The sequence below is a fragment of the Euleptes europaea genome, chromosome 17 (assembly GCF_029931775.1).
Source record: "Euleptes europaea isolate rEulEur1 chromosome 17, rEulEur1.hap1, whole genome shotgun sequence".
Lineage (NCBI taxonomy): Eukaryota > Metazoa > Chordata > Lepidosauria > Squamata > Sphaerodactylidae > Euleptes > Euleptes europaea.
In genome coordinates this window covers 25214259-25242100 of record NC_079328.1, presented here as the reverse complement: position 1 = coordinate 25242100, position 27842 = coordinate 25214259, and the positions used below count along the sequence as shown (strand labels likewise).

The window sequence follows — 27842 nt, the reverse complement described above, 5'->3', positions numbered from 1 at the left end:
AAACCCAGCCCTAGATCATGACATGGTATGATCTGGGCAAGAACCCCTGTTCGGGGTGGGGGAGAGTCTTGATTCCAGCCTTGCTCCCTGTGTGCCCACGCTGCAGGCCCACAGTCTCTCCCATGGCTAGTTTATTGTTTTAGTCACTTGCATCTCTATTGAGATTTGGTCTCTAATGTTTCTTCAGACGCATCCATCTCTGTCAGAACGCAGTAACAAAGCAGCTGAGTGGCTCGAGTGACAGCACCTGCACAAGAGGTAAGAGGTAACATTAACCAGGAAACCATCGAAGTAATACCGGTCCAAAAACCAGTTGCTTACTGAAGCCAGACTGACAATTGAACTGAACAAAAATATTATCCAAAGAAACAGAAGCTTATTCTGCATCTCCTGTCAACTTGTCCTCAACCAATTCTTCCTTACCTAAAATTTTGCTGACAAGCAGAGGTCTTTTGGAAACAGGCAGGTAGACTCCCATGAAGTACACTGGAATCCCAGAGAGCGCAATGCCAATCCCAATCAGAGAATTAATAGTGTCGCTATAGAGTGGCACAACCACCAAAAATATTGAGCATATACAGAAGAATATTGGAAAAAACAGGCTCAGCTGAAAAAGAGGAAATGTGGACAACAAATAAGTAGAGGTTTTACAGTTCAATTTGCTTTTTTCATGGTTGTCCAGTTTATAAATTCCTCATGCTGTCTAGAAATTTCAATATGTACGCCAAAGAAAAAAGGTGTGCTTGTAATAGTCACCTCATAGAGCACCGAAATGAAAATTAAGGTTTCCACAATATATTAACTAGATAAATGACTGGAAAAGGAATATTAAGCTATGTGTCAACATCTGAATGTGCCTTATAAAAGACCATTAAGCCCACTGTATCGTCTGCTCTGACTGCCAGCAGCTTCTTCAGTGTCCCAAGCAGAAAAAGGTATTTTACCATTTGACAACGTTCAGCTCATTCCTGAGCCTTGCAGCGGCCGGGGATGGCGTGACTGAGGCGGTGGCGCACCCCCAGAGAGGTTTCCCTGGCCACTGCAAGGCGAAAAACACCTATTAAAAAAGAAAGAAAAAAAGAAAATGTGGAAAATTGCCCCATTGAATACAGCGATGCTGTGCCAACAAAAAACTGATGTAGCACCGTTGTTTCTGCACCGGGAATGCCCCCTTGAGCAGCAGCAGGGCTGCACCACCTTTTTCATTGCAGGCAATAGGGGATTTTACCCCTTTCATAGTTTAAAAATTTTTTTTGATTATATCTTTTTGCCTCCTCAGCGGCCGGGAAGCCTCTGAGGAGGTGGGTGCAGCTATGCTGCCGTGGAGCTGCCCCTCCTTCAGGATTGTGCTGTATGTTGTTTATGTTATTTATAATCCCCATGTGTACAAGTGCAGCTTTACTATAAGCATTTTTTTTACACCAGGAGAAGGTACATATATATATGTTATCAAAAATTGATGTATGATGCACAGTTTTTAACATTTATAATTGGATCAAAGTTTCTGGAATATTATTTTAGCTGTTTTGCAGTTGACATTTATATTCCCATGCACAAGTTTATTTTCTTCTTTTTTCAGCCTTTCTGGTTACATAGTCTGTTCTGGGTTGAATTTTTTCTCCCTTTTTCTTGTTCGCTTTCTATACCAGGGATTGAACCTGGGGCTTTCTGCATTCAAGGTGTGTGTTCTGCTACCAAGCTACACCCCCTCCCCTGAGCCACAGTATTGGTCCTCACCTTGAGTGGCCTGTGCCGATCTGGTTCCTTCCAACGGAGGTAGAGCTGCCCAGCAATTGATAGTCCCACAAAAAACCAATAGCTGAAGCTGAAGTAGTTAATAAGCTGGAAGACATCTTCTACAATCAAGTATATCAGGCTCATAGAACACTGTTAAGAAAGGTAGCAAGAATGACATGAAAAATTTTAAGACAGGCATCAGCAACAGCACTTGCTCCCTTTTTAAGTGCAATGCTGCTTAACAGAGAGGGCCTGCTATCTTACACAACAAAATCCACTATGCTTAGAGAGCTGTTCATCTGGTTGAACAAGGGCATGGATGTTCTCAGTGGTTGTACCACCATCACGGATCATCCATCCTCTGGATGGTCCAAGCATGGGCTTTTCCAGGTAGCGCTTTCCATTTGGGCTGCTGTTTGATAACCACAGGCTAAGCACTGCCCTGGATGGCCCAAGCTAGTCCATCAGATCTCTGAACCTAAACAGGGTCGGCCCTGTTTTGTACTTGGATGAGACCACCAAGGAAGCCTAAGGTTGCTATGCAGAGGCAGGCAACGGCAAACCACTTCTGTTCATCTCTAGCTTTGAAAGCCCTACAGGGGTTACCCTTTGGAAATGGAGCAAATTAGAAATGGATGGGGAGCTGTCCTCCCTACCTATCCTCCTTATTGTGGGAAGCGGGGGAGGGGGGGAGAGGTGAGACAGCTTTATGGAAGACTGGAGAAAATGACAGTTCTACAGCCCATCAGATCAACCAAAAGCATTACTTCTAATTAAAATCTCCCCAACTACCAAACACAAGATAAAATAATGTGATGTGCAACACTTACAGCAATCTTCTTAGTATCTGACTTAATATTTAGTCTTAGTATTTCACTTACATTGAAGAGAAGTGCAGGTACTGGTGTAAACCTCCCAATATGGATCATTGACAAGAGGTCAGGAAGGTGACCTTCCCTGGAGCCGACAAAGAACAGCCTGAAAAACAACAGCTTGGCCATGATATAACTGTAATTTGCTGTACATTGTTTCAGGTGCCTGCAGGAAGAGAATATGACTAATACAGTTTAAATAAATATATTGCGGGGTTATTGGCAGATAAAAGCAAAGTTGATTTATGCTATTTAAACTTTCTAACATTGCACTCTGAGGGATCAATGTTTGGCATGAAAACCTATACTTCGAAACTATACTCGGTTATATAAAATACATTATAAAAACTATACTTGGTTATATAAAATCTCTATAATCGTAACATTGCTTCACTGCGCACAGGGTATCTGCATAAGCCGAGGGGATATAGCTTTCCCTGCCTGCACAGAGTCAGCTTGCACTGTGGGCACATAGACTCCAGAGAGCTTCTGGACACAACCCTTTATTACACATGCATCTTCTTGCAAGCAGATTAGCCCTGGGTCCTCACTGTGTCGGGAGAAACATGGGGTATGCAAGAATTCTAAACAAACAAACTCTATGCCATTATCATTTCATTGTTTAAAAATAAAATATTACTGGTATGTAAAAGTCTAAAGTGGTGGATAGGAACAGAGACACATGAAGCAAATTAATCAAAATATAATACTACTCCAGTATCTAAGTTCTGAGGATATAGAAATGCCTATGATTCAATGTGCTACAAAACATGCTTTTTAGAACTTCTCTCCGGTGTGAACACAGTATGCACACTGCCTTGTTTTTCATATTGATGCCTAACCAGAGAGCATAAGGATTTTTTCCCCTAAAGGCAAGACATTATAAACTTTTTATAAACTTTTTAAAATAACTGTAGTTATAGTTATGAGAAGTTTTCCACAGCATTGCCAGAGCTGGGAGAAAAATACAGCTTTAAAAACCCACACACGTACAAAGATGTCAGAACTTCAAAGAAGATCCTTTCAGAATGCATTTTTTAGTATGCTCAGATCACAGTGCAAACAATAGTTTACAGTGTAAACTTTACACCGTAACTGTCCTCTAGGTGGGTTCAGCGTTCACAATTCCTTGACTCTCCCACCCAATCCCATCATTCCAAATCTGTTTTCTGCACCTAATATGGTCTTCAATCCCCCCCTCACACTCACTGTCTCCTTTGTTGCCCTTTCCTAACACTTTATGAAAAATAATTCTGAAGAAATCTTAATACCAGAAAGATGAAAGCTTTAAAAATGTGTCGATTACTTTTCCACCACTAGCTGAAGGCAGTTTACAAAACAAATATCAATTATGTACATTTAAAACAAAAACAGAAGGAAAGGCAACAAAACTACAGGGAAAAAAACATACTTAAGATCCAGCTTAACCAAAGTACAGAAGCACAGAATTTGGGGGGGGGGGAGAGAAAGATGCAGCCCTGTGTATGGTAACGCCAACATTAGAAGCCCCTTACCTAGATGATGCTAAAATAGAAGCATTGAGTCCACCAAAACAAGAGAAGGCAACAGCGATTGGGATGATCCAGCTGAATACTCCAAACACTTGCTCAGCAAATGTCTAATGAATGGAGGGGAGGAAAACAATTAGAATGGGTCATCCCCTTCCCAAGAAATATGAACTGAACATGACTTCAAAACACACAAAAAGATTTTTCTATGAAATGTTAGCATCCAAGGAACAATAAAAACCAAACCACCATTAGCTGAAGGACATTTTGAGTCTAGCTGTTCCCAACTCACATCTCATTGATTTTCAGAGACCAATTTATAATCAGGAAACCCACTGCACAAAGAATTAGGAACAAATTCAAATGCAACCAAGTTAGCTAAATGCTTTGGTTTCTCTTCCTCAACTAAGCCATAAGCTGAAACATACATTATAAAAATATAATAAAGGAGCGTGGCTTCAAGAGCAATAGGGATATGAAAAGGCTTTTTAAAAAATTATATCGTTCTACATAAGGAGGCAGTGACTGCAACAGAAGGCTTTCCCAAAAACACACACCCTGCCCCAAATATTTTGTAAAGGTTTTTACTACTGCCTTGGTTTATGCTTTCTTGCTTATTTTTCTTATTTTTAGAGCTACTCTTATCTCTCTGACACTGCACATGACAAAGGGAATCTTTTTCTTCTTGCTTGATCACCTATTCCCACAACTATCATGCTGGGCATCAGATGGGCATTTGGCCAGTCTAAATCAAATTAGCATAAGGACACAGTCTCTTTGTCTCTCTAAACACAGACATAACACTGGCTCCCAGCTGCAAAACTTGGGAGCCAACCCACCCCCAAAAACAATTTTCCTCCTCCTACACTTCCTGGTGTTAACTATGGCTTTGTATTACATCGGCACTTATTCAAGCTATGATTAATGAAGGGATTCTTCATAAAGCGCCAACTGAATGCATAATTGGATTTGGAAAAGACGGATATAAGGGATCCCTGTTTGTATCAATGCACATGTAATACAAGACCCAAGAAAGGAAGGATAAGGAACTGCTTCATTGAGCGAAAAAGAATATGTCTTTCCAGGGACCTACCATTATGTTTACATTAGCCCACCATAGGAAGGGGTTAGCATTGCCTTGCAGTGACTATTGGACTTAAAATGGGGGACTGTAGATTTCAAATTTCAGCAGGCCACAGAAGCACTGCTCAGTTCAGTATCTGCAAAATGGGGATTATAAAGTCACAAAACAGAGAAGTGACGCTGAGCCGTTTTTACAGTAAATAAACTGTATTGGGCTGGATTCTGCAATGAGAGAATATAAGGAGACCAGGGCTTTCTCTCTTGTTCCCCTTACCCCAGCAACTGATTTCCAGGGTTGCAGTACCTGCATGGACCAATATGGGTTGAGAGACTGCAGTGGGGAGGAGATGAAATTTCCCTCCCCACCTTTCATCAACAGCCGGAAGAGGCAGGAAGGATGATTCCCCCCCCCCATTCCCTTCCCCACTGTAGCCTTCTGCTTAGGGTTGCCAGGTCCCTCTTTGCAGCCGCCGGGAGGTCTTGGGGGCGGAGCCTGAGGAGGTGGGGTTTGGGGAGGGGAGGGACTTCAATGCCATAGAGTCCAATTGCCAAAATGGCCATTTTCTCCAGGGGAACTGATCAGAGCTAGAGAGATCCGTTGTAATATAGCAGGAGATCTCCAGCTAGTACTGGAGGTTGGAAACACAACCTCTGCTCCTGGTGTTGCAACTCCAGGAATTAACTTCCCCAGGGTCAGGAAAGGCCGCTGATAGGAGGGGAACAAGGGAAAGACTCACATCCCTCAGCACATGCTGCTGAAAGATTGAAGGCTCACCTCATTAGAAAATCATAGCTGCTATCAAAACAATATCAAAACAAAACAGGCACAGGGAGAAAGAAGATTATAGGGAGCTGGAGGATTGACAAGAAGCCCCGTGATACAATCACGTATTGCCTAACAAGTCTGCACTCCAGTAAGGTTTATCTGAAAAGCAACTGCTTGATATCCTACATTATAAAGCAGCCTTGAGAAACATTCCACACAGCATTTGCAAAACAGGAGTGCTTCTTGTGCCTTTTAGTATGTATATCTGCCGCTAACATAAAACCTTATGTAACAAATAGTCACCAACAGAACTGTTTATATTCACTGCAATACCTCCTATGTGCAGGAGATAGTTGAAAGCTCAGAATTCATACTACTGCACCATCAGTTACTCCAGTTTTAGAGTCCCAACAAGATTGTCTTCCCCTCAAACGATAACTCTGCCACAGCATTAAGGTCTGCATTACTGAGGGAAGTATCTCAAGGACTTCAAAGATTAGTCTCATATGCCCTGTCAGGTTCAAGTGGTTCTTGCAATTTAATTACGGTATAATTATGCAAGACTGAGGGTCTAACTACAGAATGCATTGTTCCTGGGTCCATATGTCAAATGTTGTCTCTGAGTTCCATGTCTCCCAAGCACACATTGGTCCAATTTGCATCAGGCATGTGCTGAGAAAAAGTTTAAGCCCCCCACCCCCACCCCATGCTCTTCTCTGCAACAGACCCAGGGGGTCATTGTTTGCCCTATTGGGCTACATGTCAACTTACCCAGTGGGGCAACCAGTGATTAACAATGTGTTTTCATTTGCTAGAGCAGGTGACCTCCAACTGGCATTCACAGGACATAATACACCCTGTGGGTGCCAGCAACAGACGTCAGTAGTACAAGAAGCAAAGAGAATTGCAGCTGGCAAGTCAAAAATTAATTATTTTTTTTACAAAAAAAGATTTATAATTGCTGACTTAAGACACTAGCCAACATAATTCTGACCATACCAGTTTTAATACTAGCCTCCAAATTTATTTCTCCAGTGTAAAAGAAGTATTGCAAAGTTATGTTTTATAAGACTCTGTCCTAAATCATCTCAGGCAGCAATATACATCTCTTCTTCACTACGGATCAAACTGCACAAAAAAATTCCAAGTCCGCTGGATTGTTCTTATTATGTGTGACTGTACATATTTAATCACATGCTATATTCACAGTTATCTGACTTTTATAGTACCGTGCTACATTCTACTTCCAAGCAGAAAATGAGACCAGATAATCGCTGCAATTTTTCTTTGAGGAAATGCAATCTTTATTCATTAAAGCATTTATATCCCACCTTTCCTCTTGGTTCACCTTGGGGTGCAATTCTACAGTACAGAGAGTGTAGGGCTGCCATATATTGAGTTCCTCATTCTCCCTCTACAGTGTTATATTTCTGGCATATTTACCATGTATGACCAGTAACCCATAACTTGTAAAAAGCAGACCACAATGATGTCCTGATTCTACATTGTCCTGAGCCTACATTGACCTGGATGTTAGGGGGATTTCAACACAGGAGAATGAAGTGTTTAGTAATGTGTAGTTGTAACTGTAGGTTGCTAGAGAAGCAAAAGTTCTTTTTATTTGGGCACATTAACTCACAAAAAAGGAAGCTTCAGACTGAAGTCTTTACTTCTGTAAATGATTGCCTTCTTATGGACTAATTGTTGCACATTTATTTTGCATCTCAAGCTTGGTCACTGAAGTGCAAAGTTGCCAGCAGAAGCTATTCTATACAGTATATGCAACATGGCTCTAGTGTCTTACTTCTCAGTGTTCACTTTTGTCCGTGCTGCCTTCATATTTTTAAATCTTTACTCTTCCTGTGTCTTTGCTCCTCCTGTGTCCAATGGGATACGGCAGAATCATAAAGATGTGAAGCAATAATTATGCTGGAAATAAAACCCTAAGAAATGAAGTGATTACACTGGCTATTGTTCTACAAGTCTTAGGGTTAGATTCCAACCATGGGGTTAGATCCAAAGGAGCCCTTCATCCAATGAAAGGAGTCCTTCCACTCACAGAAGATGCCCTCCTTCCGCAAACTATGTAAAGCAGAATTGTTCAGAAGGTCATTTTTCTAAAGGTAATAGGGCTTCAACATAACCAAATGGTTCAGGAGGGCACCTTTATAAAGACAGCAGGAGTGTGAACTATAGCATTGTATGTTTATCCCGCATACTCTCACTCCTAAGGCCTGATTTAAAAAAATGTCCACAGATATAAGGGTGTGTACTCCATCTACTTTTGACTAATAAAAATCAAGGCAAGAGAACATTTGGAGATGTTTTGCCGCATGGGCTGAGAGAGTTCTGAGAGAACTGTGACTGGCCCAAGGTCACCCAGCAGGTTTCATGTGGAGGAGTGGGGAATTGCATCCAGTTCTCCGGATTAGAGTCCGCCGTTCTTAACCACTACACCATGCTGGCTCTTGCCTGAGAACTAAGTTTCAAAACCTGCCAGGAGCGCCAAACATGAAACACTGAGTGTACATCTGGTTTGACAGGACCTGAAAACAGCGTAATGTGTATACCACTAAAGACTAACAAGGTACCAAGAGGCTTGCCGTTTGTTTCACGAGAGATCTAGCTCTGATCACTGCCAAATCTTTTTTTCTACAAACACATGAATCACTGATGACAAGCGATGAAGCAACTAAGGGGTTAAACGAGTAACAATCTACGGGCAAACTGAGGGCCTACCTGCAGGCAGCTACTACAGAAGCATTTAGTTCACCATAACAGGAGGAAGCCACCACTATGGGGATGGTCCATTTCATAAAACTCAGGGCCTCTTCCGAGAAATTCTGAAGAGCAAGAAGCATTAAAAGGTTTAAATCATTTACACTGCAGTTTGACAAGCCACAGGAGCATAGCTTCTCCTGAACTGCAGTCAGGAAGTGATTTTTTAAAAAGCGGATTAATAAGGAAATCTGGTTAAATCCCCCCCAACTCTTCCAATTAAAAAGATTAAATCACAGATAAGCACAAACATCCGTAAATTTCATTTTTATTAAAAGCCCAAGTCACCAGACAGATATTAATTAAATGGAAGCATAAGGGCAAGATTCCAGCAGGTTACAGTTGGGTGCCTGAACCTGAAATGCTTACATTTGAGATGCTATCCTAAGTTCCTCGCAATGGAATGATCAAGCAGAATTGAGTTACACCGTATAATTCTCACAGCCTAGGACCCACATTACCTAAAGGGCCATTTTCTCCCAAATGTGCATGCCAACTATATTCCTCATGCTGCCACCTACTAACAGTTCCCCCCAAATGACTAAACTGAGGGTTTCTTCCTTTAGTGACTAGTTTAGTCACATCATGACAAGAATCACTAGAAATTTCAATAATGCTAGGAAATGTCGAAGACAGTAGAAGAGGAAGTCATGGCCTTCAGCTTGAAAGACCTGAGCAAAGCTATTAATAAAAGGACATTTTGGAGGTCATTAATTCAAAGGGCTGCCATAAGTGAGAAGTGACTTGATGGTGCATAAAACACCCACATAGTCTCACTATCCCCCCCACCCCCGAAATCTTCAGCATGTCCATTAGAATGGGCATTTTGATCAAAAACCTATTTTGGGAAGTACAGCAACAAAAAGAATTCGGCCTCACGTAAGGCACATGAACACAATAAGAATCAGACAAAACTGGAAAACTGCCCTATATCCTAAGAGGAGAAAAAAAAAACACATCTTGGGACAAGAGATCTTTCAAGCAAACCTTTTGCAGGGGACGTATCTCACAGAAACCGTCAGAGGAAAACGCTCGGTCAGCAGGCCTGGTTCTCCTTCCAAGTTTGCCAAAGAGGAAACATAACTTTCCTCCCCAACCTCCTATTTTCCCAGTACAGGCTGACCCTTTGTTTGCAACTTCCACTGATCCTTGGCTGGGGCCACGAATTCTACAGACCTTATTTTATAGTCTATAAAGCCTGAAGGCTTTTGTCATTTAATTCGGTTTGGATTCAGAACCAGACAGGACCTTAAGTACACAACGGCATAATGTTTACCTCTCCGGGACATTGGCAAATTTTGAACCAACACCTCAAGTTTCTACATAACATTTAACCCACCACCGTGGTGTACCCATGAGATAGCCCAGTCCACTTAAAAGTGTCATCTAATCTCTCATTAGACATACACAAAAGTATCCAGATCACCTAATTTCTATCCATTCTTTCTCTGTCCAAAACAGAGAAAATGTCACTAGCAACCTTTCCAGATTTCTGCCTACTGGCTATACCAGCATGCTGCTCTCCTGCCTTGGCATGATTAATTTCAGCTTCTCCAGATTATGGGCATACTTGGCCATCAGGGTTGCCATTCTATTGCCTGAGAATAAATCACTCTGAACTGAGGGCCTAACTGCATGTTATCCTCTTTACAGATCTGCCCTGGGACCTATCAAACTAAATATGCAATGGGTGTTCCCTGCCAAAATTTAATTCTCAGGGATGGGTCAGGGTGTTTTGAATGAGGACCACAGCATACTGGGATAGAGAGCTTAGCTTTTCCCCTACTCTGTTTTTCCAACCTGAAACAGCACCAGGGAGCCGCTATTTACAAGGCTGGGGAAACTTAAAAGTTGAGGAAATTTTAGTGTAGTCCACAACTGGGATCTGGAATCACTTGAGAAATGGTTCAGAAATCACTGGAAGCTTCAAACATGGAAATCTCATTGCACATTTGAGTTGCCAGAACTTGGAACAGATCTGTAAACAGGGTAATGTACCGTTCTGCCCCAAGTCTTCAATCTGAGTAGACACTCATAGAATCAGGTTGTAAAATGACCTATTTTACTAGGCAAGAGCTGGTGCAAGCAGAAATAAAAAAGATCCATTTTCTATCCAGTTGTAGCTAAGGAAGGCAGGATCTTTATATCTTAACAGCAGCACTAACAATAAAGCACTAACACTGTGAACTTAGGCAGATCATGAGAGGGAGGGCATGAAGGGTCGCATCAGTGCTTGGCTCTCGTGGCCCCTTCTAGCATGCCCAGGGTAATTCCGGTGGTCACTTTGGGGTCAGGAATCAATTTTCCTCCAGGCCAGACTGGCCAGGGATCCTGGAGGGTTTCCCCTCCCCCATCTTCAGGGCATGGAATAGGGGTCACTGAGGATGTGTGGGGGGAAGGTAGTTGTGAATTTCCTGCATTGTGCAGGAGTTGGACTAGATGACCCTGGTGATCCCTTCAAACTTATGATTTAATACCTGAGAGAAACCAGAGACTGAACAACGGAACAAAAAAATTCATTCCACTTCGAGGAATGACTACATTTGTTCATTCCTAACACAACAGTATATTCTAAGAAGGACAGAGAGGGAACCACATGTTTTAGCTGTATATCTAATAAAGCAACAGCTGCACTGTGCATTATGGCATCTTCAGGTGTGGCATGCTCGCTAGCAACAACTGTAACAAAGGAACAGGACTGGGTGCAACAATACAATGCTCTCCTGAATGGAGCACTCAGTCTCAACCAGCTGGAAAAGAACATAAGAAAGGCCCTGCTGGATCAGACCAAGGCCCATCAAGTCCAGCAGTCTGCTCACACAGTGGCCAACCAGGTGCCTCTAGGAAGCCACAAACAAGACGACTGCAGCAGCACCATCCTGCCCGTGAATAAACAGAATAAACATCCAGAATAAACATCCTGCCCGTAGAATAAATAGTCTAGTGAAGAAATAAAATAATATTTTGCAATGAAATTTCTATCAGATCCCAACAAGAGTTACACATTGTAGATGTGCGGTTTCTTTATCCCCTGAATCAGGACAGGCTTGCTGTATAAACCAACACCCAGGCAAGAACAGTCTTGTTCCAAAATGCAATCCCCAGTCAAGAAACTGTTCTAGCTTGAAACACTTTGAGAAAGGGGAGGAGAATCACATGCCTCTGAATTGGAAAGCTGGTGTGGCTTGTAAACAGGACACAGTTGTTTAAGATGACTTCAAAGAATGCCAGAGGGAGAAAGATAAAAGCAGGAAGTTGTTTGGTGGAGTGAAAAGTTTATTGGGTACACAATGATTGCAGGATGAAAGTATCACAAGTGCTGTGTAAGGAGAAAAAGGCGCATGTGCAGCATCTTGTATGCAGCACCCAGGCGGATCTGATTTAGCACACAGCAGCACCTGAGGATTCAAACTTTTCTGCCTACCCACCCCTGCTACAGTCTGCTGTGCCCCTTAAAGTGTTTATGCTCTTTGTGGCCCATCTAGGATGCTCTTATGACCACACTATTTGTCGGTGATAATCTGTCACTGGGGAGTTGCTACTTTGACAGTGATGATTTGCTGCTAACAGTACTACCAGAGAGGTTGGGCATTCCATGGGGCATCTGCTGTGTGATGGAGGAAATCTGTGAAAAATCACTGCCCACTTCTCCCCTGGCAGAAGTGTCTTCTACCAGCTGAAAACTTTGTTAGGAATATTTCCTCTGTCATTTTCAGCCTGTGCACTTTAGATGATAAACCAGTGGGCAGGAAACAGGCTGTTCCTACATTATCTTCAGGGGCTGTTCTGTAAGGCAGTAATCACTCTACTAGTACTATTAGCAGCAACTTTAGGAGTAGCAACTCCCAAGTGACATATTACCATTCACAAAAACTGTGGTCACAAGAGCCACATGGATGGGCCACAAAGGTCATACACACTTCACTTTCCATCAGTTCAGTTGTCCCAGTTTTTCCCAAAGAATCCTAGGAACTGTAGAAGAAGAGAAGAGTTGGTTATTATACCCCACTTTTCTCTACCTTTAAGGAGTCTCAAAGCGGCTTACAATCGCCTTCCCTTCCCCTCCCTCAACAGACACCTTGTGAGGTAGGTGGGGCTGAGAGAGTTCGGAGAGAACTGTGATTGGCCCAAGGTCACTCAGCAGGCTTCATGTGGAGGAATGGGGAATCGAACCCGTTGTCCAGATTAGAGTTCGCCGCTCTTAAGCACTACGCTACGCTGTGGTGATGTTAAAGATACCTTGCAGAAGTACTGTTCCCTGGGAAGAGGGGACAAATAGTAAAACAAATCTGTGCTGTATGTACTCTCTATGATGTCACAAACCAGTACTCTCTATGATGTCACAAACCAGTACTGGAGACAAATATGCAGAAGAAGCTAGAGAAGTTAAATCACAGCTAAGAAGCTTCAATGGACAGATAGATCTTGAACAAAGTTAGTATTAAATTGTTGGAACCTCTTTGAATTGTGGGTGAAGATATATAAGAATAATGAATAAGCTTAACAAGAGCTTAAGAGAAGATCTTTTTACTGACTTCCCATATCTTCCTATAATTATTTACACCAAAACTCACAATTCAGTGTAACCGAATGGTTACGATTTAAAAAGGTAGAAGGGAAAGGAAGAGGTACTCCCAAGTAATGGCACAAAGGAAACTATATGAGGAACAATATGTAAAATGTATTATCATAATAGATCTCAAGAAACCATACAGGACTATCAGCATAAATAAAAATAGCGAGATATGGTTCCGAGACGTTCGTATCACAACCTGCTGCTCTAAACATAAAAAGAAAGCATCCAATTTAAGGACCTCCCAAATTTGAGATTTTTCTCCCCTTCTTATCTCAGTGGATCCATGTTTAAGATGTTGTGCTGTTTAACACTACAGTCACATCGCAGGAGCTGTGTGGTTGCCTCCGAAAAAATGGCCCTTTGAATCTTCGCCTCCTCTGTCCTCTCCCTGAACTCACAACAAAAATCCAAAAAGCATGACATGACACATCATTACAGTCCAAACTCCTTCCCTACCCCCTCCAGTAAACAGCTACCAATGAAACGGGTAGATGGATCTTGTTTTGCTTCCATGTTGACAGAGAATAAAACCACTGTTTTTGGTGGCAGTCATGTCTGGATGGCCCAGGCTAGCCTGATCTCGTCAGATCTCAGAAGCTAAGCAGGGTCAGCCCTGGTTAGTATTTGGATGGGAGACCACCAAGGAATTCCAGGGTTGCTGTGCAGAGGAAGGCACTGGCAAATCACCTCTGTTAGTCTCTTGCCATGAAAACCCCAAAAAGGGGTCGCCATAAGTCGGCTGCAACTTGAGGGCACTTTACACACACACACGTCTCCTGGAACTTCTACTTCATATTCATTCGTTCTCTCTTGTTCTCTCTCTCTCTCACACACACACACATACACACACAATAAGAAAGGTAAAGAATGAACTCATTCAGGATCTGGGTGGAGTGTTTTAGGACTGCTTCCCACAGTGCAAGTGGCTGTGCTCCCTACAGTGCAGTGGGGCACACTGAAAAGGACACGCAGATCCTTAATCTGAAAGAACTGGTGTGGCACAGCTGAAGTGTGGGATTGAACATGGAAAGCCAAATCCTTATGAAGCTTACTGGGAAAATTTCTCTCTCTTCTGCCTGGCCTTCGTCACACTATTTTTTACCAAAATTAAGCACCATCTCCTCAGCTCCTTGGAAAATGGGTGGGATACAAACTTTAACCAACTCACATTCACACCCACCAACGTGACAGGATTTTAAAGTATTCAAGATCTTAAAAGAGAAGTCACGGTTCTGTTCCTTGTACGTGAACAGTACAGGAGTTAAAGCACGTTCGTGAATATCTGCTTCCATGCTAACATTACCTCACATAACAGACCACAGGCCTTCATATTTATTTGAAAAAAAAACTTAGTTAAAATGCTAACCTTTAATTCAACAGAGTTCTACACATCACAACAGTTTTAGTGGGACTAGAAAGCAGAGAGGTGATGTAACCTATCAGCTTGATCGATAAGTTCAAACATTAGGCATGTCAACACCTAGGTAAGTAAACAGATAAGAAATAAGATAGCTGGTCTCGTTCAACATGACAATTAACAATAACATTGGAATAAAAAAACAGGAACATCTTTCAAACAACCTCTTTTGGCACTAACTGACAATCTGTAAAACACCTTTAAGAAGTAAGCAGCTACGAGAGCGCTGGAGCTAGGTTTTTTTAGGGGATCCAGGCAGGGTGCCAACAGTGGGTTCCCCCTGCCTCATCCAACTCAACCTGCCATGACAGCTCATGTTGCAGCCCATTGGTAGTCCAGTGCCAGGATGGCGGACTGGGCAAAGAGTGCCATTTTTAATCTGGTTGAGATGACAGCCCACTGCCAAGGCCTCAGTGTTGCTGCATGGTCTCTAGAACAGTGTTCACTATGTAAAGGGTCGATCAGAACCTACAGGGGCCCTTTCCAACCTAGCTGGGTGCTTCACCCTTAAATGAAAGTTCACTTTGGAATCTCCTCTATGCAAAATACAGCAACACTTATCTTGGAAAGCCCTTAAACTGTTGTGAACCTCACCAAATAGCCAACTTTGCCGATCTCTAGCATCCACAGGGTTGGGGCTGTGGCTTAGTGGCAGAGCACCTGTTCTGCATGCCAAAGGTCAGCCCCCAGCATCTCCAGTTTGGGGGGGGGGGAAAGGGCTCAGGTAGCAGGTGATGTGCAAGAGTTCCACCTGAAACCCTGGAAAGCCACTGCCAGTCCAAGTAGACAATACTACTCATGAGAGACCAATTGTCTGACTCAGCAGAAAGTAGATTCACATGTTCACAAGGCCAGCACTACTAATTCTGCACCAGTTGTGTTTCGGTCTATAAGGAAGCTATTAAGCCTGGGAGAAATGCACAGGTTACTTGCTGCATATATAGAGCTCTAAAATGCATTCCTTAAGGCGGTTCTTGGTTTCACTTTGGACAGTCACACCAGTTCACCCATGTGTGAAAGATAAATTGATCTAAGTAGGTTGGAAAAGTCAAAAGGCAGTCAAGCCATGGATAGTGGCCAAGCAGAAATTGGCACACCTTAATCTTCAACAAGAACCCCACAGAGTTGATGAGCTGATCCAAGAATTACATCCTTATCACACACACACAATAGAACAATACTTGACTTACCACTGCCACCGCATCACTAGAAAGTATAGCATTAATATCCAGCACTGTGTAGTAAGCTACATTGGTCAAAATGTAGATAATTGTCACAATTGGCATAGAAACAGCAATCGCCAGTGGCAGGTTCCTGATTAAATGAAAGAAAAACAGCTTAGAAGTGGTAATGGTGCAAGAAAAATGCATTCTTGAAATTTGGGACATCAGCTATTTATAATCGTATTTAGATTGACTTAAGCACAAACTGATTAAATCCACAAGTGAAAGTTAAGCCTTCTATTCAAATAGTAACAGGGCCTTGTTCTATTGAGGTAGTAAGTAAAACTATGCCTGGGCAGTTCCACTTCAGTCTGAAGCCAATGATGGCATGTTCCTTTACACATACCAAAAAACAAACAAACCCCACAGATCTTACTTCACCTAGAAAACTAGAAAGTCAGGGAGGTGACACTAGAACCTTTCCTACCACCCCAACTTATTAGATTTCTACATGCAGGGAGATGGCTTTTCTTTCTTTCTTTCTTTCTTTCTTTCTTTCTTTCTTTCTTTCTTTCTTTCTTTCTTTCTTTCAAAAAAGATGTTCAATTATGTGACTGCCTATCAAAAGTGGTACAGGTGAGACAGATCTTCAGGTCTAATGTCACCATGTAATGAAATGTGGCAGAGAAATCGTATTGTTTGTATTTGGGTATTCTCCCCTACCACACAACTTTTGTGTTAACTACTAAAAGGTTCTGCAGTGGCCTATGAAACTTTCAGCATACACTGAAACATTTTTAAATGCCAGGGTATCTTTGCTAGTTAATTTACCCCCCAGAAAAGTCATGAAACGCAACACATTCAGAGCTGTCAACCCTGACAATTTGCTGCAGCCAGCCAAGCTTTTCTTCATGGGTCTTTCTTAGGCTTTATAGTCTGTAGGTTGCCCTTTATAAATGTTAGCCCTGAGTTGTTAATGTCAGTGTAAAATATTTCTTTAGCTACAGAGATCAGATTCCCTGTCAGCTCAGGACACATTTTTTAGTGACAGACTCTTATGAGATATCTCAAACTCAATTTAATGAAGCAACTCCTTTAAGAAATTTTTACCTTTCTGGATTTTTTATTTCTTCAGTTACAAAATTAAGGGTGTCCCAACCTGAGTAGGAGAACAAGGCAGAGTAAAGTGCAAGAGAAATGCCCCCAAGGTTCCAAGTTGATCCCTCAAAAGAATCCTGAAAGTGTTGTGAATATCCTGGGCGCAGAAGGAAAAAAACACAGAAATCAATACAATGTTGGCACACACAAGATTAAGTTGTTTACTCAAGGATAGGACATAAGCCAAGAACGAAAGCTCCTTGAAGGTGGCAAGCAGAGATCCGATCTACACGGGCAGTAGAATAACAAGGACGAATGAACTGTACCACATCCAACTACAGGTGCAAGATTTCATTTTTAATAAAATGCTTCCTTGCAAATACATCTGCAAAGAGACAACATAAAAAAAACCACCTGTACAATTAGAAAACTAGCACAGTTAGATCCTCTCTCCCTGATGCCCTACTTTTCTGCTTTCAAGAAGTTATAGAGGAGGGCACTGAAAAACAGCATGCCCACCAGCAGGGATAGAGTGGTACAGTCAACCCCTCAGCCTCCTTATTCTGCTGCATATATAGATTAGCCCCCATTTTTTCTCCTTTCTGTTCACCTTGCAAAGTGAAAATGTAAGCTTCAGTTTTGCTCAACTGAAAGGCCAATTCAATGCATGGCCAGCTTACACAGAAGCTTACATAGGCAAGCTCACAACGAACATTATACAAGCTTGAAATTCAAATTGAAGCTGACACAATTGATATGCTATGATCCCTTGCTGAGGTATAATCCTGATTTATCATAATACGTCTGTTTTTAAATATTAAAAATACCATTTACACACATACAAATGGGTACAGCAATCCATTTTACCATTAAGTCACTGCTATAATTAGTTCATATTTTCCTTTCACTGCACACAAAATGTTAAATGCATGTATATAAAAGAGTTAATCATTTCAAAAATAGGGAGAATGAAAACAGCTCATCTTAGTGTAGAACCCATAAGCAAAACTAAGTCCAACATCACTAAAGCCCTCAATTTGATTTTGGAAATGTTAATGGGGTCAACCTTCATGTGGGGTTTTACGGATTTGGATTGAGTCACTCGTTCTGTGATGTTCATCCACAGAGGTGGGTAGCTACCCTAAATGACATTTCCCAAGGTATGGAGGGATCCCTTCCTTGGAGGGATCAATAAGGAGTATATACCCAAAGAATCAAAATCTATGTGTGATCTTTCCAATCTCACCTATTATCCACTCCTCTAGACATGTAGGTTAAAATTACACTAATCTAAAGCGTTTAACAAAAGAAGGTATTTCTATTAGTAACATTCAGCGAGATGAGGGTTTTGGACCCAACCCAAAGTTAATCATGAAAGTGGAATTGTTCTATGGACCACTAAGATGATCAGTCTCGGACAGTGAGGCCTCGTGTCATTTGTTATTGGGTTCTAAAATGTTAAAGTTAGTTTTGAAGCTAGCTCTGCAAGGTCAGGCATAAGTTACAAAAATCAGATGCGGTATAAAATAAAATGACCAAGTAGCAACGTTCTTAACTATTACCCTGAATTGGGTACTTGATCTTGGGGGGGAAAGCTTATTATGATTGCAGAGACAACGGGTCAGAAACAAAAACCTGGGATGCTGACAGTACTGTCCTAACAATATTCTCCTGGGAATAAGAACAGATCTAAGCAATATTTTCAGCAGTCCCACTTACAATTGTACTGTGGGTTCCTGCAATGGGACTGTCATACATACCAAACCATTCTAATTTCTGAATAGCTGGTATACAAAAATGGATATATCACTAGACTACAATTCCTTCTCTACAGCAACTAGCAGTAACAAGAACATCATCTAACTTGACTGTTTAAAATTGTTTTCTTAGAATGGAAAAGAGAGTTTCATAAATGCATTTAAAAAACTTATTTTATTTGGCTTGAACTGCAAAAGCAATTTTGAAGAGTGTTAAAGCATTTCTCATCCTGAAATCTTAGCAATGCTTAAGATGACTGTGGCATAGCCAATTCATCTCTCTTAATTTTCATATCTTTAACCTCCCTGTGCAGCACTGTGAAGATGAAACAGCAGCCAGGTTAGAACAGAGATGGTTAAGGAGTTAAAAGGATTTTAAAAACAAAAATCACATTTTCAGGAGAGATGTGACTGTGTTATGTTCATGTGTTATCCTCCACAGGCGCAAAAGGCGGGGAGGTGGGGGACTGATACCACAACTCTTTCAAATTTGGAAAGGACAAATGGTACAAAACACTTTTTCAGCAGAGTGGAAATGCAGGCTTCCTATTTTCTCAAGTCAGCACACAAAGAAACCTTCCAAAATAAACAGGAATAAAAGCTTATACACAGACACCTGATAAAGCCACAAAAGCTGGAATACTATAGTTCACAGAAAAAATAGTCAGCAGGGCCAGTTGTTTAAAAACTGAACAGACAAAGGGGAAGGGGAGCATGACTGAAAGGTAAAGTGCAGAGTGCTTTTGCTTTTAAGCTGCAACCTTGCCAAAACCAACCACACAGAGGTTGCTTTAAAATGGCCTTCATTGGTTGGACTTCCACATCAAACCGCTGTTAAAGTGGCATAACAGATGAAAAAAGTAGTATATTAACAATATTTAAATGAAGCTTGCAAGGCAAGTTTGACCATCAAATTTGAGAGCATGTACATAAGAGGAGTTTATACAGTCAGGAACTGAGACTACTACGGAAATCATAAGCACATCCACTAGGAACTAAATCCTAGCGAACCTGGATTGCCTAAACCAGGCTGACCAAATATACCAGCAAAGCCTAGGAACCAATTCTTTTAAAATCTGTACTGGCTTTTTAGTTTTATCAGAAGCTTTCACACACTCAGAACAGCGTACGCAATGTTCCTTTTAAACTCTTGAAGTCAATAATATTCATTGCGTTTAACTAGAAACACAAATGAAGGTTATTAACTGTGAAGTATTCCAAACCGTTTTCCTTATTAAATTAATATTAAGCCACTAATTTAGAACAGGTTATCATTATCAATCCCGTTTTCGTTCCTACCTGAAGATCACACAATCATGCGAGTTCTGTTTTTGCTAACAGAAGTTCATTACCATGGAAAAACTTAGCTGGAGGGGTGGAGAAAGAACCGATAACCATTGAGGATATTTTCCCATGAACAATCCAACAGCGCTTCTCAATATTTATCTTCTGATAAATACAAACCTCCACGTATTGAGCTGTTAATCTTACCCTGGCTTAGTTTAACAACTCCTGTTATGATGATGACAATAAGGGCAGTGACTTTGGCATAGGTGAATGCATCCTGCACCCTGGTTCCCCACTTAACATAGGCACAATTTATAAACGTTAGAAGACCTACAAGACAAAAAAAGGGAAGCAAGGAGGACATTAGACAGTGTTCCGTTTTATTAAGCACTGGCTTGAAATTCTGCTCCATGCCAGAGTTAACACGCCACAAACTACATATTAGTGCGAACAAGCTTAGCAAGGCTGGATTAAGCAGAACTGTAGTGGGCAGAGGGGTTCATATCAGTGGTCTCTGTTTCCTTAGTGCAGAACAGAGCTGACTTCATAAGAATGTAAGAAAAGCCATGTTGGGTCAGACCACGGCCCATCAAGTCCAGCAGTCCGTTCACACAGTGGCCAACCAGGTGCCTCTAGGAAGCCCACAAACAAGATAACTGCAGCAGCACCATCCTGCCTGTGTTCCATAGCACCTAATACATTCGGCATGCTCCTCTGATCATGGAGAGAATAGGTATGCATCATGACTAGTATCCATTTTTACTAGCAGTCATGAATACCCCTCCTCCATGAACATGTCCACTCCCTTCTTAAAGCCTTCCAAGTTGGCAGCCATCACCACATCCTGGGGCAGGGAGTTCCACAATTTAACTATGCATTGTGTGAAGAAATACTTCATTTTATCAGTTTTGAATCTCTCACCCTCCAGCTTCAGCAGATGACCCCGTGTTCTAGTATTATGAGACATACACACTTCATATGGAGAGGTTCTAAGGCATGAGAAGATTTCTTGGCCCTGATCCCAACCTATGTATTATCTTTAGGGATTATCAACCTGCAATTTGCACTTTCACGGTGAAGTAAACAGCTTTCATTCCTAGTGAAAACAGGAAGTACCACTCAGGAAACACCTTTACTCAAACAACATCAAAGAGTGTCAGTTAATTAGTTTAACTCCATCATTAGACTAGAAGGTTAGGTACACTTAAGGGGAGTTACAGAATGCTTTCGTACAGTCTGAAATGTGGCAAGCGGTCATACATAATTCCCTGTTGAATGAAGAAACTGGTTTAAAAGTACAGAACAGCTCTAAACAATTATCTACTTGATAAGCCGCAAAGAAACACAATTGTTTATAACAGGAAAGCATGCTAGCAAAATTGTAATCTCCTTCCTGTCAGGCCAATTGTGCAGAAACAGTAAAACATAATGCAGCTATAACTTAAACTTTAACATCAGTTTTCTAAAATCTCCACGGATACACTCAGAAAAGTTATGATTTCAATAAACAAGAACACAAGCATTTACACCCACCCCAAAATCCAAACCTGTCTATTTCATTGTGTATGTCTGTAAATCAGGTGGTTGAAACACATACATACGACTACTGTGGCTTGACCGTGTGTGTGTAAAGTGCCGTCAAGTCGCAGCCGACTTATAGCAACCTCTTTAGGGGTTTTCATGGCAAGAGACTCACAGAGGTGGTTTGCCAGTGCCTTCCTCTGCATAGCAACCCTGGTATTCCTTGGTGGTCTCCCATCCAAATACTAACCAGAGCTGGCCCTGCTTAGCTTCTGAGATCTGACAAGATCAGGCTAACCTGTGCCATCCAGGTCATGTGTGTGTGTAAAGTGCCGTCAAGTCGCAGCCGACTTATGGTGACCCCTTTTTGGGGGGTTTTCAAGGCAAGAGACTAACAGAGGTGGTTTGCCAGTGCCTTCCTCTGCACAGCAACCCTGGTATTCCTTGGTAGTCTCCCATCCAAATACTAACCAAGACCAACCCTGCTTAGCTTCTGAGATCTGAGGAGATCAGGCTAGCCTGGGCCATCCAGGTCAGGGCCTTCCAGGTCATACTGTCCTCTTTTTCTCCTGAAGCCTCACGTGCCAATTTCTGGGTGCCACAACCTCCAAACTGGGCACCCAAATTGAGTGCTGGGCTCCAGCCATGACTTGCAGTCCCACTTCAAATCATGGTTTCAGATCAGTTTGGAGATCAGCTCTATCATTTTTCCTGTTTGGCTATCATAGCAAAAAAAAAAATGCTTAGAGCAACCCACAAATGGAGGGGGGAAAGTGCAGCATAACCAAGGTGAGAGTGTGGGAGCAAGTTATCAATCCTCCCAACTCTGATTTGAAAAATGGTCTGAGCTGAGCCACTGTGATAGCAATAAATTGTACCTTAAGTGTGCAGGATATGAGCCCCATGGTGCAGAGTGGTAAGCTGCAGTTCTGCAGTCCAACCCTCCGCTCATTACCTGAGTTCGATCCCGACAAGTCGGTTTCAGTAGCCAGCTCAAGATTGACTCAGCCTTCCATCCTTCCAAGGTCAATAAAATGAGTACCCAGCTTGCTGGGGGTAAAGGGAAGACGACTGGGGAAGGTAATGGCAAACCACCCCGTAAACAAAGTCTGCCTAGGAAACGTCGGGATGTGACATCACCCCGTGGGTCAGGAATGACCCGGTGCTTGCACAGGGGACCTTTACCTTTTTTTTTTTAAGCATGCAGATGGAAGGAGGTTCTCCTTTTGAAGCTTTTTATCGTTACGCTACCCATATAACAGCAAACATGGAGAATATTCAAAGCAACCCCACCCCTACTCTATACTAAATTAATCTTAACAAACGGATTAATGCTCTTATTGGCAATCTAAATGGAGGGCATGGGGTGATAGGAAAAGAAAACTGATATCTGCCTTCTCCACTTATCCAAATGTAGTCATTCTTACACACCTATCTTATTGGTGAGTTCATATTGAACTGAACTACCAAAAAAAAAAAAAAACAGTCTTCCCATCTTTTTCCAACACCACCCGCAACAGTGGGTGGAACTGATGGGGCCTGGCTGAAAGCGGTGGGGTCTAAACAGCTTGCACAGCTGAATCTGAAGCCACAGAACCCCCCTGGAGGCTGAGCAGTTGCAAGGGGGTTTACAGTAAAATTCTCAAGGGCTGCTTAATTTATTACCATACGCTGTAGGACAAGTTCTTTCTGCTAAGTCAGGGCTATTTTACAAGCCAATCTAGACACACGGGGAATATCTTGTGACAACAGCACAAAGTACTTATGGAACAACTTGGTAAACAAGGGTATGATGAAATGTCTCAGCCTCAGTATAGTGGACGGTAACTAGGTTATCAGGCAAGACCCCCATCCACAGCTGCCTTGACCTGTCTGCCCAGGAGGTAAGTTGGGCAACACACATATATATATATATCGCATCCTACTTGAAAAACACCTGATTTGTGCAGCAATTAATCAATATTTCGACCTATCACTGTATTAAAGGATGTTAAGACAGAGAATCTGTTCTCAACCCACTCTTGCAGTTGGAAAACAATTATGCTCTTCCAAATATAAAATAATCACATAGGTAGGTCCTTCTGTCAAGAAACTGCAATGTCATCTTGCAATTTCTTGTGGGAATCATTTTGCTTCAGGCTTAGCCTTGTTACCAGGCCTGAAACAGGGTTGTAAACTCTGGTATGCAAGGTGTTGTTAAGGAGTATCTACTCCTCCCTGAAAGAGCACAACTGGGAGCAATGACAAGGCCGCGGTGCTAGGAGAATACCCGATACAGGCGGTTTCATTAACATCACCTGATTGAAAGGGGGGTAATGGGCGAACGGCCGGCACCCATCATCATCTACTTTAGAAAGGCGGAGGTAGATCTTACCTTATGATCAAGATCACCTGGCAATGATCCATGCGGAGCAGGGGATTGGGGGAAGGGCCCACGCCTCCCTAGCTTGCAAGGGACATAAGACTACCCAAAGGGGGTTCCCAGAGAGACCTTAGGGAAAGGTCAGAAACGACAGTGAGAGGTCGTGAGACGATAAGGCAGAACCTTATTATGCTGCTTCGATCTTCCTAGGAAGAGATGTACTCTTTTGCCTCGCTGGAAGCAATCCTGACAACTCCGGATGGACCCGTGTGAAAGAACCCAGGGAAGGGTAAATCCTGTGTATTCAGAAAGTCCTTGCTTTTGCTTTGAACCTTTTGGCTGAATGTAGTTTTGTTGTTTTTTGAATGCTCCAACTTTTACCCATTGTGTTAAGGAACTATGTGCTGAGTTATAAATAAACTCCTTCAAGTATAAGGTGACTGGCTCCTTAAACTCTGTCAGCTCTAAGCTGTTTCTAGTGGCTTTGACTAGGCTACACACTACCAAGAATTTGTATATATTTTGCCACCCAGCTTGCAAAGGTCCTACTCTGCAAGCTTGGCATGTGGTTGCTGAGGCAACAGGGAAAAGGTGTCCCTAACCGGGACTGGTGGCAGGACTACCTAGGGGAAGCTGAGTGGTCTCAGCCCCCTCAACATTTATCCACGGTTTTTGCCTACATTGGACAGGGAGGTGAATTAAAACCAGTCTTACCAGAACTTGCCTTTTCCCCTCTGGGACCTAGGGAGGAGGGTTAGACGTTTTCCTCCCCCTTGACACCTTCTTGTAAGAAAAAAATTAGGCTTGTGTGGTGTAGTGGTTAAGAGCGGTGGTTTGGAGTGGTGGAGTCTGATCTGGAGAACTGGGTTTGATTCCCCACTCCTCCACATGAGCAGGGGAGGCTAATCTGGTGAACTGGATTTGTTTCCCCACTCCTACACATGAAGCCAGCTGAGTGACCTTGGGCTAGTCACAGAGCTCTCTCAGCCCCACTTACCTCACAGGGTGTCTGTTGTGGGGAGGGGAAGGGAAGGTGATTGTAAGCCGGTTTGATTCTTCCTTAAGTGGTAGAGAAAGTCGGCATATAATAACCAACTCTTCTTCTTCTTCTTCTCAGCTACAGAAGTATCTACAAATTTAACTGAATTTCACTGGGGGGGTGGGAAGCCAAGCCCATTGCTAAATTCTGGCCATGCATGAACAGAATACAGCATAGCCACAACATCCATAAAGGTGGCAACACAGATCCAGAAACTCTAGTCACTTTGACAACTAGTTAAAAATACAAGTGAAAATAAAAGAACAACAGGGGGTTAGTGAGTGTTCTGCTCGGCAGATAGTACATTCTTTTCTAGTGTGGTCACAGCTGAATGGGGGAACAGGAGAAAGCACTTTGAAAGAATACATAGGCACACAAGAATATCTGTCAGGATAATAGAACAGTACACCTAATACTTTAGTCAGCCTGTGCGCTATTTAAGGCTGTGATCCCCTCATTCTATCCACAGTTTTGAGCAAGCAAAGCATACTGGATGGAGTCAAGAGATGGCAGTGAAGGGAGATAGAATTCAGTTCCAATACATCACCTGTGGGCAAACCAGGAAATGATTTTGTGGCTTGAACTGAAATATTCTGAGGATGTACTCCTCTGAAATTGTATTAGCAACACACATAAAACAGATTGAGATGGGATTTAGTTGGCTTCTGGAATAACTGCTTGCATGCATTTCAGCTCACGGATTCCTTGCTCGGGATTAAGTCCCACAGATAAAAGAAAACCTGCTTTCAAAGTAATCGGTTGTAGGATCAATGTATGATGAGCTTGTGTTCTGCCACTGAATGAAGCGTTGCACAATCAGGTCTCTGTAGTGAGCCAATCTGACCCTGCGATGCAACAGGAACCTGCCACCCTCAGAGAGGCTTGCCAGCACCGGGAGCTGGGAAGATCCCAAAGTTCATTAGAGGAACAGTTGTAACAAGATGAGATCCTCCCACTTCCCCCACAACTAGGGTACTCTTCACAGATTGCTCCACAGAACCATTAGCTAACTGCATCAAGAGACCCGGAGCTCACCAGCCTCCACAATTGGCTTCCTCCATATTTTAGCCTAAGAATTCCAGCGAAACAACCTTCCTCAAGAGGCACTATGACAACTACTGATGGAAAGTCAGAAGCAAAGTTGTCACCAGGCTACAATGGCAAATCCTGTACAAAATGTAGAACTGCAAGTTAGAACAAGACCAGAGCCTTAATCTGCTAACAGGACCACAGCACATATCTCACTTGCAGTTCTACCATGTCAGTGTCAAGGAAACAATTGCTGATTCTAGCTGTAGGTTATTGGAGTCCTCTGCTTTTGGCTGCCCTGAGGATTCTACTGCTTTCCTGCTTAGTTTCCCATCTGATGACTTTGATGCTACATGACAGGACTGGGCTTAACTATTTTCTTGCTGGACTTTCTGTTGAAGCACAGGTGGTCTACTTCCTTAGGAACCAAACTCCACAACCTTTTTAATTCAAAAGGTTTTTTTTGCTAGATGGCTATTTTGTAAACATGGGATTTTCTTGTTCTCTTCTTATCTATATCATCTTAAGCTTATTTGCCTTGCCTAGTATCATGCAATAAGTTATGAATTGCTTTTGGAAACAGCTGCATACTGGCCCACAAGCACTTAAAGCAACCTTGCCACAAGTACACAGACGGGCTGCTCTCTTTCCCCAAGCCTACATCAACCCAGTTGTCCCACACTTGCTTGTGCAAAATACTTACATATACAGGCAGCTGCAATAAGTCGACAAGCAAAATAAGGAGGTTGACAAGAAGGGAAGACCGGTTGCACTATGTAGTTGGCAAAAGTTATTGCAATAATCGCCTGACTGGTTGGCTCAATGATCAGTAGTGAAGTCCACAGGCGTATAAAGGCAATGAAGCTTCCAAAGGCCTCCAAGATATATGCATAACTGGCTCCTGACTTAGTGATAGTGGTTCCAAGTTCAGCATAGCAGAGAGCACCAATGACTGAAAAAATGCCCCCAATTGCCCATATGACTAGTGACAATCCGTACGATGTACTGTGGTTAAGTACTCCTTTGGGGGAAACAAAGATACCTGAACCAATCATGTTTCCTACTATTAAGCTGATCCCATTAAGAAGAGAGATTTCCTTTTTCAGTTGCATTGTTCCTTGGTTCCCTTCATTCCTTTGACCTCTGCCACTGTGATCAGTTTTGTCAGCTTCCTTAACGGGATAGTATTTAGCCAGTGAATTGAGAGATGAAAATTTTTCTGCCTCTTCCGTCATGCTATCAGCATGTATTCACCCCAGCTCCAGTCACAAACTGCTGCAAAAGAGGAAAGTACAATTACAATCTGTCACCTATCTTAAAGTATACATGGTAGGGAGGGGGGCTGAAAGAAAGGATGCAATCAGCCACATGGCTGAAATGGTATTTACATCTCTGGAAGCCTTAGTGCAGAAGTTCAGATGTTCCTTGTGAAAAGACTGCTTGGGATGGATCCAGCACAAAATGTCCACCTGAGCTAGATCTCTTGTGCAAGCAGAAATGCAAGAAAAAGACCATGGAAACCATTCGTACTAAGTCAAGTGTGTAGTATCCTCACTTGTGTTCCTGCTTGGATAAGATCCAGAGCAATCAATTCCTGGGCAAAGTAATATAGAGGGAGGAAAGTGCTATGTGTTGCACAAGATCTTGCCCAAGCAGAACGACGCTATGTCCATTTACATTTCTGTTTGTGCACTGCCAGAACAAAGCTCATATCTTAAGATACATCTAAATGAGATTAAGATACACCTGTTATTTGTTACTAATACTACACCTGTTATTTCATGACAGATCTCTGGTAGTTTCTCAGAATGCCTTCATCCTAAAGTTTGCACAGATTTTAAAATGAGTC

At 42.3% G+C, this 27842-nt stretch overlaps 1 protein-coding gene across 1 annotated transcript; it reads right to left on the bottom strand.

The window, feature by feature from the left end:
• Positions 1-155: 155 nt before the first annotated feature.
• Positions 156-27254, bottom strand: SLC7A6 (solute carrier family 7 member 6). The gene is made up of 9 exons (XM_056862516.1): positions 26697-27254; positions 20247-20372; positions 17011-17155; positions 15928-16051; positions 4124-4227; positions 2619-2715; positions 1738-1887; positions 424-607; positions 156-247 (listed from the first exon to the last, which is right to left on the bottom strand). The coding sequence occupies exons 1-9, from the start codon at positions 27226-27228 to the stop codon at positions 156-158; spliced, it is 1554 nt and encodes a 517-aa protein (XP_056718494.1). The 5' UTR covers positions 27229-27254.
• Between the last annotated feature and the right edge of the window lie 588 nt (positions 27255-27842).